This window comes from Bombina bombina, chromosome 2 (assembly GCF_027579735.1).
Source record: "Bombina bombina isolate aBomBom1 chromosome 2, aBomBom1.pri, whole genome shotgun sequence".
Classification (NCBI taxonomy): Eukaryota; Metazoa; Chordata; class Amphibia; order Anura; family Bombinatoridae; genus Bombina; species Bombina bombina.
In genome coordinates this window covers 1292681263-1292698641 of record NC_069500.1, presented here as the reverse complement: position 1 = coordinate 1292698641, position 17379 = coordinate 1292681263, and the positions used below count along the sequence as shown (strand labels likewise).

The 17379-nt window shown below is 43.7% G+C and overlaps 1 protein-coding gene across 1 annotated transcript in view; it reads right to left on the bottom strand.

The window, feature by feature from the left end:
- The window catches only part of FBXL5 (F-box and leucine rich repeat protein 5), a 257885-nt gene that overhangs the window by 98548 nt on the left and 141958 nt on the right, over positions 1 to 17379 (bottom strand). Inside the window, 1 exon segment of the mRNA XM_053704125.1 lies at positions 5936 to 6571. Within this exon segment, the coding sequence (XP_053560100.1) occupies positions 5936 to 6571 (636 nt within the window).

The following is a 17379-nucleotide window of genomic DNA, read 5'->3' as shown; positions in this document are numbered from 1 at the left end:
TAAAACCTCCCTGAGTAACACGCGGAGGTGTTCAAGCTTAAATTTAAATGTAGAAATATCAGAATCAGGTTGCATCATCTTCCCTGAGTCAGAAATATCACCCACAGAAAGAAGCTCTCCTTCAGCTTCTGCATATTGTGAGGCAGTATCAGACATAGTTCTTAAAGCGTCAGTATGCTCTGTATTTCGTCTAACTCCAGAGCTATCTCGCTTTCCTCTAAATACAGGTAGTCTGGCTAATACCGCTGACAGTGTATTATCCATGACTGCCATCAATTCTTGTAAAGTAAACGCTATGGGCGCCCTGGATGTACTTGGCGCCATTTGAGCGTGAGTCCCTTGAGCGGGAGTCAAAGGATCTGACACGTGGGGAGAGTTAGTCGGCATAACTTCCCCCTCGTCAGATTCCTCTGGCGATAAATTTTTGAAAGACAGAATATGATCTTTATTGCTTAAAGTGAAATCAGTACATTTGGTACACATTCTAAGAGGGGGTTCCACCATGGCTTTTAAACATAATGAACAAGGAGTTTCCTCTATGTCAGACATGTTTATACAGACTAGCAATGAGACTAGCAAGCTTGGAAAACACTTTAAATCAAGTTAACAAGCAAATATAAAAAACGGTACTGTGCCTTTAAGAGAAACAAATTTTGTCAAAATTTGAAAAACAGTGAAAAAAGGCAGTAAATCAAACAAAATTTTTACAGTGTGTATAATAAGCTAACAGAGCATTGCACCCACTTTCAAATGGATGATTAACCCCTTAGTTCAAAAACCGGATAAAAAAAACCGATAGACGTTTTTTAACAGTCACACCAAACTGCCACAGCTTTACTGTGGGCCTACCTTTCCCAACAAACGATTTTGGAAGCCTAAAAGCCCTTTAGAGATGTCCTGTAGCATTCAGGGAACTCCTGGATGTCTCAGTCTGTAGTAGTTAATGCACAAAAAAAGCACTAAACTAGGCCCCTCCCACTCATAGTAACACAGTGTAAAGCCTCAGGGAACTGTTTCTAGGCAAATTTAAGCCAGCCATGTGGAAAAAAACTAGGCCCCAATAAAGTTTTATCACCAAAGTATATATAAAAACGTTTAAACATGCCAGCAAACATTTTATATTGTAAATATAAAAGAGTTTTACCTCAGAAAGTAAGCATGATACCAGTCGCTATTAAATCACTATTCAGGCTTACCTTACATAAATTTGGTATCAGCAGCATTTTCTAGCCTTCATTTCATCTTCTAGAAAAATATTAACTGCACATACCTCATAGCAGGCTAACCTGCACGCCATTCCCCCGGTGAAGTTATCTCTCTCTTCAGACATGTGTGAGAACAGCAATGGATCTTAGTACAGCTACATTTCACCACTTATCTCTTACTACCTCCATGCTTGTTGAGAGTTGCAAGAGAATGACTGGATATGGTAGTGAGGGGAGGAGCTATATAGACAGCTCTGCTGTGGGTGTCCTCTTGCAACTTCCTGTTGGGAATGAGAATATCCCACAAGTAATGGATGATCCGTGGACTGGATACACCTTACAAGAGAAATAGTACACACCGGCACAATTTAAAAATAATAAACTGTTGATTGAAGAATCTAAACTAACACCTCACTTCACATCTTCCTATCACTAACACAGGCAAAGAGAATGACTGGAGTGGGAGGGAAGAGAGGAGCTATATATACAGCTCTGCTGTGGTGCTCTTTGCCTCCTCCTGCTGACCAGGAGACGATATCCCATAAGGATGAAATCCGTTGACTCGTCATATCTTGTAAAAGAAACATTAAAAAGCAAGTCCAGAGAGTGCCTCTTTATTTCAAGGAATTATCTTTACAGTTATAGAGAGCACCCTGGCAAGAAAAACAGAATTTATGTTTACCTGATAAATTTCTTTCTCCAACGGTGTGTCCGGTCCACGGCGTCATCCTTACTTGTGGGATATTCTCTTCCCCAACAGGAAATGGCAAAGAGCCCAGCAAAGCTGGTCACATGATCCCTCCTAGGCTCCGCCTACCCCAGTCATTCGACCGACGTTAAGGAGGAATATTTGCATAGGAGAAACCATATGGTACCGTGGTGACTGTAGTTAAAGAAAATAAAATATCAGACCTGATTAAAAAAACCAGGGCGGGCCGTGGACCGGACACACCGTTGGAGAAAGAAATTTATCAGGTAAACATAAATTCTGTTTTCTCCAACATAGGTGTGTCCGGTCCACGGCGTCATCCTTACTTGTGGGAACCAATACCAAAGCTTTAGGACACGGATGAAGGGAGGGAGCAAATCAGGTCACCTAAATGGAAGGCACCACGGCTTGCAAAACCTTTCTCCCAAAAATAGCCTCAGAAGAAGCAAAAGTATCAAACTTGTAAAATTTGGTAAAAGTGTGCAGTGAAGACCAAGTCGCTGCCCTACATATCTGATCAACAGAAGCCTCGTTCTTGAAGGCCCATGTGGAAGCCACAGCCCTAGTGGAATGAGCTGTGATTCTTTCGGGAGGCTGCCGTCCGGCAGTCTCGTAAGCCAATCTGATGATGCTTTTAATCCAAAAAGAGAGAGAGGTAGAAGTTGCTTTTTGACCTCTCCTTTTACCTGAATAAACAACAAACAAGGAAGATGTTTGTCTAAAATCCTTTGTAGCATCTAAATAGAATTTTAGAGCGCGAACAACATCCAAATTGTGCAACAAACGTTCCTTCTTTGAAACTGGTTTTGGACACAGAGAAGGTACGATAATCTCCTGGTTAATGTTTTTGTTAGAAACAACTTTTGGAAGAAAACCAGGTTTAGTACGTAAAACCACCTTATCTGCATGGAACACCAGATAAGGAGGAGAACACTGCAGAGCAGATAATTCTGAGACTCTTCTAGCAGAAGAAATCGCAACTAAAAACAAAACTTTCCAAGATAATAACTTAATATCAACGGAATGTAAGGGTTCAAACGGAACCCCCTGAAGAACTGAAAGAACTAAATTGAGACTCCAAGGAGGAGTCAAAGGTTTGTAAACAGGCTTGATTCTAACCAGAGCCTGAACAAAGGCTTGAACATCTGGCACAGCTGCCAGCTTTTTGTGAAGTAATACCGACAAGGCAGAAATCTGTCCCTTCAGGGAACTTGCAGATAATCCTTTTTCCAATCCTTCTTGAAGGAAGGATAGAATCCTAGGAATCTTAACCTTGTCCCAAGGGAATCCTTTAGATTCACACCAACAGATATATTTTTTCCAAATTTTGTGGTAAATCTTTCTAGTCACAGGCTTTCTGGCCTGAACAAGAGTATCGATCACAGAATCTGAGAATCCTCGCTTCGATAAAATCAAGCGTTCAATCTCCAAGCAGTCAGCTGGAGTGAAACCAGATTCGGATGTTCGAACGGACCCTGAACAAGAAGGTCTCGTCTCAAAGGTAGCTTCCAAGGTGGAGCCGATGACATATTCACCAGATCTGCATACCAAGTCCTGCGTGGCCACGCAGGAGCTATCAAGATCACCGACGCCCTCTCCTGCTTGATCCTGGCTATCAGCCTGGGGATGAGAGGAAATGGCGGGAACACATAAGCTAGTTTGAAGGTCCAAGGTGCTACTAGTGCATCCACTAGAGCCGCCTTGGGATCCCTGGATCTGGCCCCGTAGCAAGGAACTTTGAAGTTCTGACGAGAGGCCATCAGATCCATGTCTGGAATGCCCCACAGGTGAGTGACTTGGGCAAAGATTTCCGGATGGAGTTCCCACTCCCCCGGATGCAATGTCTGACGACTCAGAAAATCCGCTTCCCAATTTTCCACTCCTGGGATGTGGATAGCAGACAGGTGGCAGGAGTGAGACTCCGCCCAAAGAATAATTTTGGTTACTTCTTCCATCGCTAGGGAACTCCTTGTTCCCCCCTGATGGTTGATGTACGCAACAGTCGTCATGTTGTCTGATTGAAACCGTATGAACCTGGTCCTCGCAAGCTGGGGCCAGGCCTGGAGCGCATTGAATATCGCTCTCAGTTCCAGAATATTTATCGGTAGAAGAGATTCTTCCCGAGACCAAAGACCCTGAGCTTTCAGGGATCCCCAGACCGCGCCCCAGCCTATCAGACTGGCGTCGGTCGTGACAATGACCCACTCTGGTCTGTGGAACATCATCCCTTGAGACAGATTGTCCAGGGACAGCCACCAACGGAGTGAGTCTCTGGTCCTCTGATTTACTTGTATCTTCGGAGACAAGTCTGTATAGTCCCCATTCCACTGACTGAGCATGCACAGTTGTAATGGTCTTAGATGAATGCGCGCAAAAGGAACTATGTCCATCGCCGCCACCATCAACCCGATCACTTCCATGCACTGAGCTATGGAAGGAAGAGGAACGGAATGAAGTATCCGACAAGAGTCCAGAAGCTTTGTTTTTCTGGCCTCTGTTAGAAAGATCCTCATTTCTAAGGAGTCTATAATTGTTCCCAAGAAGGGAACCCTTGTTGACGGGGATAGAGAACTCTTTTCCACGTTCACTTTCCAGCCGTGAGATCTGAGAAAGGCCAGGACAATGTCCGTGTGAGCCTTTGCTTGAGGAAGGGACGACGCTTGAATCAGAATGTCGTCCAGGTAAGGTACTACTGCAATGCCCCTTGGTCTTAGCACCGCTAGAAGGGACCCTAGTACCTTTGTGAAAATCCTTGGAGCAGTGGCTAATCCGAAAGGAAGCGCCACGAACTGGTAATGTTTGTCCAGGAATGCAAACCTTAGGAACCGATGATGTTCCTTGTGGATAGGAATATGTAGATACGCATCCTTTAAATCCACCGTGGTCATAAATTGACCTTCCTGGATGGAAGGAAGGATAGTTCGAATGGTTTCCATCTTGAACGATGGGACCTTGCGAAAAAACATGAAGGAATTGTTCAAAATTCACCAAATTTTCACCACAGCGTCTTAAAGCCTTGAAAATATTGCACACCAATTTTGGAAGCTTTAACCCTTAAAATAACGGAACCGGAGCCGTTTTAAGCTTTAAACCCCTTTACAGTCCCTGGTATCTGCTTTGCTGAGACCCAACCAAACCCAAAGGGGAATACGATACCAAATGACGCCTTCAGAAGTCTTTTATAAGTATCAGAGCTCCTCTCACATGCGACTGCATGCCATGCCTCTCAAAAACAAGTGCGCAACACCGGCGCGAAAATGAGACTCTGCCTATGCTTTGGGAAAGCCCCTAAAGAATAAGGTGTCTAAAACAGTGCCTGCCGATATTATTAAATCAAAATACCCAGAATAAATGATTCCTCAAGGCTAAATAAGTGTTAATATCAATCGATTTAGCCCAAAAAAAGTCTACAGTTTAAATAAGCCCTTGTGAAGCCCTTATTTACAATCGTAATAAACATGGCTTACCGGATCCCATAGGGAAAATGACAGCTTCCAGCATTACATCGTCTTGTTAGAATGTGTCATACCTCAAGCAGCAAGAGACTGCAAACTGTTCCCCCAACTGAAGTTAATTGCTCTCAACAGTCCTGTGTGGAACAGCCATGGATTTTAGTTACGGTTGCTAAAATCATTTTCCTCATACAAACAGAATTCTTCATCTCTTTTCTGTTTCTGAGTAAATAGTACGTACCAGCACTATTTGAAAATAACAAACTCTTGATTGAATAATGAAAAACTACAGTTAAACACTAAAAAACTCTAAGCCATCTCCGTGGAGATGTTGCCTGTACAACGGCAAAGAGAATGACTGGGGTAGGCGGAGCCTAGGAGGGATCATGTGACCAGCTTTGCTGGGCTCTTTGCCATTTCCTGTTGGGGAAGAGAATATCCCACAAGTAAGGATGACGCCGTGGACCGGACACACCTATGTTGGAGAAATTAAAACAGTGAGTAATTGGAACCACAGAACTGTATATATAAATATATTTTAAAAAGCAAAAACAAAAAGGAGTACCTACCTAAGGCCATGGTCTGTGATCTGATGACATCCAGAAAGACTAAGGAACTGTAAAACACGTGTTGATTGTTCATATTTTGCACTCCCAGAGAAAAACTGTGGAGTCTTCCTCATACTGCGCAGTGAAGAGGAGCCTGGGAGTGCTTGTATAGTCCTTAGTTTTGTTCCAGTAGAACAGAATGAATGTCCACAATAAGTAAAAGCAGGAGCCCTGCAGTGTTTCTGCCAGCTGAAACTAGTCCTCATTGCAGGCTTTCCCTTGCTGCAGCAACCAGAACTTAAAGAATTAAGACTGGGGGGCAAACCATAAACACAGTCAGTATATTTATATTTCCATTCAGCTGCATCTTCGATATCTGCCAGGTCTTCAGAATCAAGAAGCCAAATGATATTGGGGTTCATCCACTGTTCCTCAGAAAAAAATCCACACAAACCGTTGCATTGCACAGTATTGTTTATGTCTTTGCTTGTCCAAGATTTTAGATTTTTGTTGTTTCGGCAACATTTAAAAAAGCTCCTCTTGCAATAGGAGAGCACATTTAGTGCTTTTGACATTCGCTCTAAAGTCAAGTCTGTTAATTTGTCACAACCAGACAAATCAATACGGCGCAGGCACTGGGAGTCACCATAAGACCACCTGCAACATATTTAAAATAAAAATGGTGAAACAGGAAATTAAAAAAAAATCCTCTACGTTCATATCAATGTTGCTGTAACTACAAGGTTGTGCAAATGCATTTTAATGTTTCTAATACAATAGAACAACATTCATGCACTACAAAACGTGTGTAAACAGTAATATATACATGAATGATCAGGGACACAAATAATACCACCTCCTCACAAAAACATTCACCAGGTATAAAACTGAGGGGGGGGGAGAGAAAGTGTGAGATTTGCTCTGAATGACAAAATGGTTACCCTCAAAATAGGGAAATGTTAACCTGCCTTGGACGCTAAAAGTGACAAAGGTATATTTTAATCTTTATAAAAGTTAAAAACAGATATACCTCCTTGAGCAGCTGGCTAAATATGAACAAGATTAACAATACTAGTACTAAGATGGCTACCAGGTTTCACACATGCTTTCTGGAGAATATTCCACTGTCCCAGCAATAATACTCCCAATGCAATGAGGCTGAATTAACAATAAACTGGACTAAAGACCTGCAATGTAAATAGCTAAATAAAGCCTACTTATACTTCTATGTGGAAGGAAAAAAAACAACTTATGAATGTTTAGCGGATAATTTACTCTTGTTAAATGCTACAGGAGTCACTTATTAACATTTCCTTAAATACATACAATACAGAAAAAAAGATTTACGCTTACCTGAAATTCTTTTCTTTTCTGGCGTGGAGAGTTTACAAATCCATTCAATTACTAGTGGGAATTCAAATCCTGGCCACCAGGAGGAGACAAAGAACACCCTAGCAAAGCTTCAAGTATCCCTCCCACTTCCCATAATCCCCATTCAGCCGAGGGAATACGGAAAAATGAGGAACACCAAGGGTATAGAGGTGCCTGAAGTTTAGAAACCAAAAGAAGAATAAGCCGTCTAGAATTTAGATAAGAGCGGGTCGTGGACAGTCCATGCAAGGAAAGAAAATAATTTATCAGCAGGTAAGCATAAATGTTTTCTTTCAAATGGCATGGAGAGTCCATTTAATTACTAGTGGGAACCAATACCCAAGGTAGAGGACACAGAATGGAAAGGGATGGAGAAACTAGACAGGCCGACCTAAACTGAGGGCAGCACCGCTTGAAGAACTTTCCTCCCAAAAGGAAGTCTCAGCTGAGGCAAAAACATTGAATTTGTAAAATTCAGAAAATGAATGCAACGAGGACCAAGTAGCAGCCTTGCAAATTTGCTCCACAGAAGCCTAATTTTTAAAGGTCCAGGAAAAAGAAACAGCCCTAGTTGAATGAGACTTAATTTTCTCATGAGGTTGATGTCCAGCTGTTTCATAAGCCAACCTTATGACACTCCTCAACCAAAAGGAAAGAGTTTGCCAGCAAATACCATAAAAAAAGGCAGATAGACAAAATTCCTTAGTAGCCTGTAGATAGAATTTTAGAGCACGAACCACATCCAGGTTATGTAACAGACATTCTTTCTGAGAAAGATTAGGACACAAAGGAGGAACAACAATTTCCTGATTTAGGGCTGCAGAATCTGCTGGCGCTCTACAAATAACCGATAATTGATATTGCGGTCCGAACCGTCTTAGGAAGAAATCCGCCTTATCCGCATGGAAAATAAGATAAGGGGGATCACATTCTAGAGCCGAAAGTCCTGAGACTCTAAGAGCAGAATAGCCAACAAAAACAACAAACTTTCCAAGACAACAATTTAATATCAACAGAATGCATAGGCTCAAACAGAGCCTGCTGCAAAACCCGAAAACCAAGATTAAGGCTCCAAGTAGGAGCAACAGGTTTTAACACAGGCCTGATTCTGACCAGTGCCTGAACATCCGGTAAGTCGGCCAAACACTTATGCAATAGGACCAAAAGGGCAAAGATCTGACCTATCAGAGAAAAAGACAGAATACGGGGAACTCTCACTTTACGCCAAGAAAAATCCCAGGATTCGCACAAGTAAAAAAAGGTATGTGCGCCAAAACTCATGGTATATATAGCGAGTAACCGGCTTACAAGCCTGGATCAAGGTCAACCTTTCCAGAAAAACCTTGTCTAGACAAGACTAGGCGTTCAATCTACATGCAGGCAGCTTCAGAGAATCTAGATTTGGATGAAGAAAAGGACCTTGAAGTAGAAGGTCCTTCCTCAGAGGTAATCTCCATGGAGGAGGACATGATGACATTACCAGATCCGCAAAACAAATTCTGTGAGGCCAAGACGGAACAATTAGAATCCTGATGTTGTCCGATTGGAATCTGATAAAATGGACCAAACTAAGTTGAGGCCATGCTATCAGGGCATTGAAGATTGCTCTCAATTCTAAAATATTTATTGGGAAGACTGACTTCTGAGTCCAGGTCCCCTGAGCTCTTAAGGGACCCCAAACTGCTCCCCAGCCTGAAAGCTGGCATCCGTAGTCACAATCTCCCAGGATGGTCTAAAGAAGCATGTGCCTTGGGACAGATTTTCCTGTGAGTGCCACCAGGAAAGAGTCTCTCGTCAGGTTGTCTAGGACTATCCTCAGAGAGGTCCGAGTGGTCTCCGTTCCATTGTCTGAGCATGCATACCTGTCGAGGTTTCAGATGAAATCGAGCAAAAGAAATAATGTCCATGGAAGCCACCATTAGTTCAATCATTTCCATACACTGTGCCACCGAGGGGCGAACAGATGACTGAAGAGAAAGACAGGCAGAAAGTTTGGATTTTCTGACCTCCGTTAAGAAAATCTTCATGGAGAGAGTATTATCATCCCCAAAAAAACATACCCTGGTATTTGGCACCAAGGAACTCTTTTCCAGGTTCAACTTCCACCAGTAAAAGCGGAGAAAGAGAATCTGTATGGAATTTTGCTAAATGAAAAGACGGCGCCTGAACCAAAATATCGTCCAGGTATGGTGCCACCGCAATTCCTTAAGATCTGGCGACTGCCAAAAGAGCCCCTAGAATCTTCGTAAAGATACGAGGGCCTGTGGCTAAGCCGAAAGGCAGGGCTACAAATTGGAAGTGTGTCTATGAAGGCAAACCGTAGGAATTAAAAATGATCTTTGTGGATAGGAACATGGAGATAAGCGTCCTTCAGATCTATGGTGGTCATGAACTGACCCTCCTGAACTAAAAGGGAAGAATAGAATGAATTGTCTCCATTTTAAAGGATGGGACCCTGAGAAATTTGTTGAGGCACTTCAGGTCTAGAATAGGTCGAAAAAGTTCCCTCTTTCTTGTGAAACACATATAGATTGGAATAGAATCCTCAACCTTTTTCTGCTAGAGGAACAGGAGGTACCACTCCTAAAGAGGAGAGATCCCTGACGCAGTTTAAGAATGCCTCTCTTTTTTCCTGGTTTGTCGATAGGACGAGATTTGAACCCTATCTTGTATCCCTGAGAGACTACCTCCACCACCCAAGGATCGGGAACATCGCAAATCCAAGCCTGCCCCCAACTTGAGCCATACTCTGATCGGGGGCGAACCCTTTATGCTGATTTGTTCTCAGAGAAAGGCTTCTTGGACTGCTTGCCCTTATTCCAAGGTTGGTTGGATCTCCAGGAGGGCTTGCTCTGTTCAGATTTGGAAGTAGAAGAAGCAGAGGATTTTATTCTTTTGAAATTGTGAAAGGAACGAAAATTAGAAGTCTGGCGACCCTTTGGTCTAATCTAATTTTGGGGTAGAAAAGCTCCCTTTCCACCTTTGACCATGGAGATGCTCTCAGCCAGACAGGACCAAACAGTGTCTTCCCTTTAAAAGGAAGAGAAACTTCCTTCATTATTTCTTAACCTGCTCTTTACTTTGTTGCCAAAATATAACTAAAAATCAGTATTATTAACTTTGAGTTACTTACGCTACCACATTCCTGCCATTTAGCCAGGGCAGTAGCTAGGACTATCAGTTAACCGTTAAGGCTAAAAAAGGAAATTTATGCTTACCTGATAAATGTATTTCTTTTTCGATACGAGGAGTCCACGGATTTCATCCTTACTTTTGGGATTACGCCTCCTGGTCAGCAGGAGGAGGCAAAGAGCACCACAGCAAAGCTGTATAAATAGCTCCTCCCTTCCCTCCCAACCCAGTCATTCGACCGAAGTTAGGAAGAGAAAGGAAAAACCAAGGTGCAGAGGTGTCTGAAGTTTAAAAAAGATAAAAACCTGTCTTAGAAAAACGACAGGGTGGGCCGTGGACTCGTCATATCATAAAAAACAAATTTATCAGGTAAGCATAAATTTCCTTTTCTTTTACAAGATATGACGAGTCCACGGATTTCATCCTTACTTATGGGATACAATACCAAAGCTATAGGACACGGATGAAAGGGAGGGACAAGACAGGAACCTAAACGGAAGGCACCACTGCTTGAAGAACCTTTCTCCCAAAAACAGCCTCAGACGAGGCAAACGTATCAAATTTGTAAAATTTGGAAAAAATGTGAAGACGACCAAGTTGCAGCCTTGCAAATCTGTTCAACAGAAGCATTTTTAAAAGCTCATGAAGAAGCCACAGCTCTAGTAGAATGAGCCGTAATTCGTGCTGGAGGCTACTGTCCAGCAGTCTCATATGCAAAATGGATGATACTCCTCAGCCAAAAAGAAAGAGAGGTAGCCATAGCTTTCTGACCCCTACGTTTCCCAGAAAAAACAACAAATAATGAAGATGTTTGACGAAAATCCTTAGTCGCCTGCAAGTAGAACTTCAAGGCACGGACTACGTGCAAATTATGTAACAGACGCTCCTTCTTAGAAGGGTTAGGACACAAGGAAGGAACAACAATTTCCTGAATAATATTTTTGTTAGAAACAACCTTAGGAAGAAAACCAGGTTTGGTACGCAACACCACCTTATCCGAATGGAAAATAAGATAAGGAGAATCACATTGCAATGCCGAAAGCTCAAACTCTGCGAGCAGAAGAAATAGCAACCAGAAACAAAACTTTCCAAGATAATAACTTAATATCTATGGAATGCATAGGTTCAAACGGAACCCCTTGAAGAACATTAAGAACTAAAATTAAACTCCAAGGAGGAGCAATTGATCTGAACACAGGTCTGATTCTAGTCAGAGCCTGACAAAAAGATCGAACATCTGGAACGTCTGCCAGACGCTTGTGCAGCAAGATAGAAATCTGCCGCCTTAAGGAACTTGCTGACAACCCTTTCTCCAGTCCTTCCTGGAGAAAAGATAAAATCCTAGGAATCCTAACCCTACTCCAAGAGTAGCCCCTTGGATTCGCACCAAAAAAGATATTTATGCCATATCTTATGGTAAATTTTTCTAGTAATGGGCTTACGTGCCTGAATCAAGGTATCTATGACCGAATCAGAGAACCCCCGCTTAGATAAAATCAAGTGTTCAATCTCCAAGCAGTCAGCTGTAGAGAAATTGGATTTGAATGATGTAAGGGTCCCTGAATGAGAAGGTACTGCCTCAATGGAAGCTTCCAATGTGGCAGGGAGGACATGTCCACCAGATCAGCATACCAAGTCCTGCGAGGCCACGCAGGAGCGATGAGAATCACTGAAGCCCTCTCCTGTTTGATCAGAGCAAACGGTGGAAACACATAAGCTAGGTTGAACGACCAAGGCACTGCCAAAGCATCTATCAGTTCGGCCTGAGGATCCCTGGACCTGGATCCGTATCTCGGTAGTTTGACATTCTGACGAGATGCCATAAGATCCAGCTCCAGCCTGCCCCATCTGAGAACCAGTTGTCCACTCCTGGAATGTAGATTGCTGACAGATAAGAGTGAGCCTCCGCCCACCGAATTATCCTAGATACTTCTGTCATCGCTAAGGAACTCCTTGTTCCTCCCTGATGATTGATGTAAGCCACAGTCGTGATGTTGTCCGACTGAAATCGGATGAATTTGGCCGCAGCCAACTGAGGCCAAGCCTGAAGCGCATTGAATATTGCCATCAACTCCAGAATATTGATTGGAAGTAGAGACTCTGACCGGGTCCACACACCCTGAGCCTTCAGGGAATTCCAAACTGCACCCCATCCTAGTAGACTGGCGTCCATTGTCACTATCACCCATGAGGGTCTTCGGAAGCACGTCCCTTGGGACAGATGATCCTGCGACAACCACCAAAGAAGAGAGAGTCTCTTGTCTCCTGATCCAGATCTATCTGAGGAGACAAATTTGCATAATCTCCATTACACTGTCTGAGCATGCTCAGATGAATATGAGCAAACTGAATGATGTCCATTGCCACCAACATCAATCCAATTACCTCCATGCACTAAGCCACTGATGGCAGAGGATTGGACTGAATGGATCGGCATGTATTCAGAATCTTTAACTTTCTGACTTCCGTCAAGAAGATTTTCATGGATATAGAGTCTATCAGAGTTCCCAGGAAAGGAACCCTTGTCTGTGGAATTAGTGAACTCTTTTCTATATTCACCTTCCACCCGTGAGTCCTTAGAAAGGATAGAAACATGTTGGTATGAGACTTTGTCAGTTGATAAGACGCTTGGATCAGAATATCGTCCAGATAAGGCGCCACTGCAATGCCCCGCGGCCTGAGAACCGCCAGCAGAGACGCTAGAACCTTCGTGAAGATCCTGGGTGCCGTGGCCAGCCCGAAAGGAAGGGCCACGAACTGAAAATGTTTGTCCAGAAAGGCCAACCTTAGGAACTGGTGATGATCTCTGTGGATAAGAATATGAAGATATGCATCCTTTAAGTCCACGGTAGTCCTATATTGACCCTCCTGGATCAATGGAAGAATTGTCCGAATAGTCTCCATCTTCTTAGGTTGTTTAACCTTATTCCAAGCCTGGTTGGGTCTCCAAGTAGGCTTGGCCTGTGAATAATTCCCTTCCTGTTTAGTGGAAGAAGAGGGGACTGCTTTGAAATTTCGAAAGGAACAAAAATTACTGTCTACCCTTTTGTTTGGATGTTTTATCTTGAGGCAGGAGGTGCCCCTTACCTCCCGTAATGTCAGAAATGATATCCTTCAAGTCAGGCCCGAACAGGGTCTTTCCCTTGTAGGGAATAGCTAAGAGCTTAGATTTCGAGGAGACATCCGCAGACCAAGATTTTAACCATAAGGCTCTCCATGCTAAGATGGAGAATCCTGAATTCTTAGCCGCCAATTTGGTGATCTGAAAGGCGGCATCCGTAATAAAAGAATTAGCCAGTTTAAGGGCCTTAATTCTATCCTGTATTTCCTCTAAGGAAGCCTCAGTCCTAAGAGACTCTTCTAGAGCGTCAAACCAAAAGGCAGCCGCAATTGTAACTGTTACAATGCAGGCCGTCAGGTGTAATAGGAACCCCTGGTGAACATACAGTTTTTTGAGAAGACCCTCTAACTTCTTATCCATGGGGTCTTTGAAAGCACAACTGTCCTCGATAGGGATAGTCTTACGCTTAGCCAGGGTAGAGATAGCTCCCTCCACCTTAGGGATCGACTGCCAAGAATCCCGAACGGTGTCAGCTATAGGGTACATCTTCTTAAACATAGAAGGAGACAACGGGATACCCGGTCTTTCCCATTATCTAGCAATAATTTCCAAGATTCACTTGGGAACCGGAAAAACTTCAGAATATGAAGGGACCTCTAAATATCTGTCCATTTTTCTCAATTTCTCTGGAGGGACCACAATAGAATCACAGTCCAGAGTCCCTAAAACCTCCCGTAGTAACAGACGGAGGTGATCAAGCTTAAATCTGAAAAACATTACTACCGAATCTGTCTGGGGTAAGACACTCCCCTGAGTCAGACAATTCCCCCTCAGACAGATTCTCCCCACCCCCCAATTCAGATCCCTGGGAGTGTACATCGGAGATAGCCATCAGAGCATCAGGAGTCGCAGGGACCTCATGGACCTCTGTCCTGCTGCGTTTGCCTTGAAAAAACATAATTTATGCTTACCTGATAAATTTATTTCTCTTGTAGTGTATCCAGTCCACGGATCATCCATTACTTGTGGGATATTCTCCTTCCCAACAGGAAGTTGCAAGAGGATCACCCACAGCAGAGCTGCTATATAGCTCCTCCCCTCACTGTCATATCCAGTCATTCGACCGAAACAAGACGAGAAAGGAGAAACCATAGGGTGCAGTGGTGACTGTAGTTTAATTGAAATTTAGACCTGCCTTAAAAGGACAGGGCGGGCCGTGGACTGGATACACTACAAGAGAAATAAATTTATCAGGTAAGCATAAATTTTGTTTTCGCTTGTTAAGTCCACGGATCATCCATTACTTGTGGGATACCAATACCAAAGCTAAAGTACACGGATGATGGGAGGGACAAGGCAGGAACTTAAACGGAAGGAACCACTGCCTGTAGAACCTTTCTCCCAAAAACAGCCTCCGAAGAAGCAAAAGTGTCAAATTTCTAAAATTTTGAAAAGGTGTGAAGCGAAGACCAAGTCGCAGCCTTGCAAATCTGTTCAACAGAGGCCTCATTTTTAAAGGCCCAGGAGGAAGCCACAGCTCTAGTAGAATGAGCTGTAATCCTTTCAGGGGGCTGCTGTCCAGCAGTCTCATAGGCTAAGCGTATTATGCTCCGAAGCGAAAAGGAGAGAGAGGTTGCCGAAGCTTTTTGACCTCTCCTCTGTCCAGAGTAAACGACAAACAGGGCAGATGTTTGACGAAAATCTTTAGTAGCCTGTAAGTAAAACTTCAAGGCACGGACTACGTCCAGATTATGTAAAAGACGTTCCTTCTTTGAAGAAGGATTAGGACACAATGATGGAACAACAATCTCTTGATTGATATAACTGTTAGAAACCACCTTAGGTAAAAACCCAGGTTTGGTACGCAGAACTACCTTGTCTGAATGAAAAATCAGATAAGGAGAATCACAATGTAAGGCAGATAACTCAGAGACTCTTCGAGCCGAGGAAATAGCCATCAAAAACAGAACTTTCCAAGATAAAAGTTTAATATCAATGGAATGAAGGTGTTCAAACGGAACTCCCTGAAGAACTTTAAGAACCAAGTTTAAGCTCCACGGAGGAGCAACAGTTTTAAACACAGGCTTAATCCTAACCAAAGCCTGATAAAATGCCTGGACGTCTGGAACTTCTGCCAGACGCTTGTGCAAAAGAATAGACAGAGCAGAGATCTGTCCTTTTAAAGAACTAGCTAATAAGCCTTTGTCCAAACCCTCTTGGACAAAAGGACAATATCCTAGGAATCCTAACCTTACTCCATGAGTAACTCTTGGATTCACACCAATAAAGGCATTTACGCCATATCTTATGGTAGATTTTCCTGGTGACAGGCTTCCGAGCCTGTATTAAGGTATCAATGACTGACTCGGAGAAGCCACGCCTTGATAGAATCAAGCGTTCAATCTCCATGCAGTCAGTCTCAGAGAAATTAGATTTGGATGATTGAAAGGATCTTGTATTAGAAGGTCCTGCCTCAGAGGCAGAGTCCATGGTGGAAGAGATGACATGTCCACTAGGTCTGCATACCAGGTCCTGCGTGGCCACGCAGGCGCTATCAGAATCACCGATGCTCTCTCCTGTTTGATTTTGGCAATCAGTCGAGTGAGCAGAGGAAACGGTGGAAACACATAGGCAAGGTTGAAGAACCAAGGAGCTGCTAGAGCATCTATCAGCGTTGCTCCCGGGTCCCTGGACCTGGATCCGTAACAAGGAAGCTTGACGTTCTGGCGAGACGCCATGAGATCCAGTTCTGGTTTGCCCCAACGATGGACCAGTTGAGCAAACACCTCCGGATGGAGTTCCCACTCCCCCGGATGAAAAGTCTGACGACTTAGAAAATCCGCCTCCCAGTTCTCTACTCCTGGGATGTGGATCGCTGACAGGTGGCAAGAGTGAGACTCTGCCCAGCAAATTATCTTTGAGACTTCTAACATCGCTAGGGAACTCCTGGTTCCTCCTTGATCGTTGATGTAAGCAACAGTCGTGATGTTGTCCGACTGAAATCTGATGAACCTCAGTGTTGCTAACTGAGGCCAAGCTAGAAGAGCATTGAATATTGCTCTTAACTCCAGAATATTTATTGGGAGGAGTTTCTCCTCCTGAGTCCACGATCCCTGAGTCTTCAGGGAGTTCCAGACTGCGCCCCAACCTAGAAGGCTGGCATCTGTTGTTACAATCGTCCAATCTGGCCTGCGAAAGGTCATACCCTTGGACAGATGGACCTGAGAAAGCCACCAAAGAAGAGAATCTCTGGTCTCTTGATCCAGATTTAGTAGAGGGGACAAATCTGAGTAATCCCCATTCCACTGACTTAGCATGCATAATTGCAGCGGTCTGAGATGCAGGCGCGCAAATGGCACTATGTCCATTGCCGCTACCATTAAGCCGATTACTTCCATGCACTGAGCCACTGACGGGCGTGGAATGGAATGAAGGACACGGCAAGCATTTAGAAGTTTTGATAACCTGGACTCCGTCAGGTAAATTTTCATCTCTACAGAATCTATAAGAGTCCCTAGGAAGGAGACTCTTGTGAGTGGTGATAGAGAACTCTTTTCCACGTTCACTTTCCACCCATTCGACCTCAGAAATGCCAGAACTATCTCTGTATGAGACTTGGCAATTTGAAAGCTTGACGCCTGTATCAGGATGTCGTCTAGATACGGAGCCACCGCTATGCCTCGCGGTCTTAGAACCACCAGAAGTGAGCCCAGAACCTTTGTAAAGATTCTCGGGGCAGTAGCTAACCCGAAGGGAAGAGCTACAAATTGGTAATGCCTGTCTAGAAAGGCAAAACTTAGGAACCGATGATGATCTTTGTGAATCGGTATGTGAAGGTAGGCATCATTTAAGTCCACTGTGGTCATGTACTGACCCTCTTGGATCATGGGTAGGATGGTCC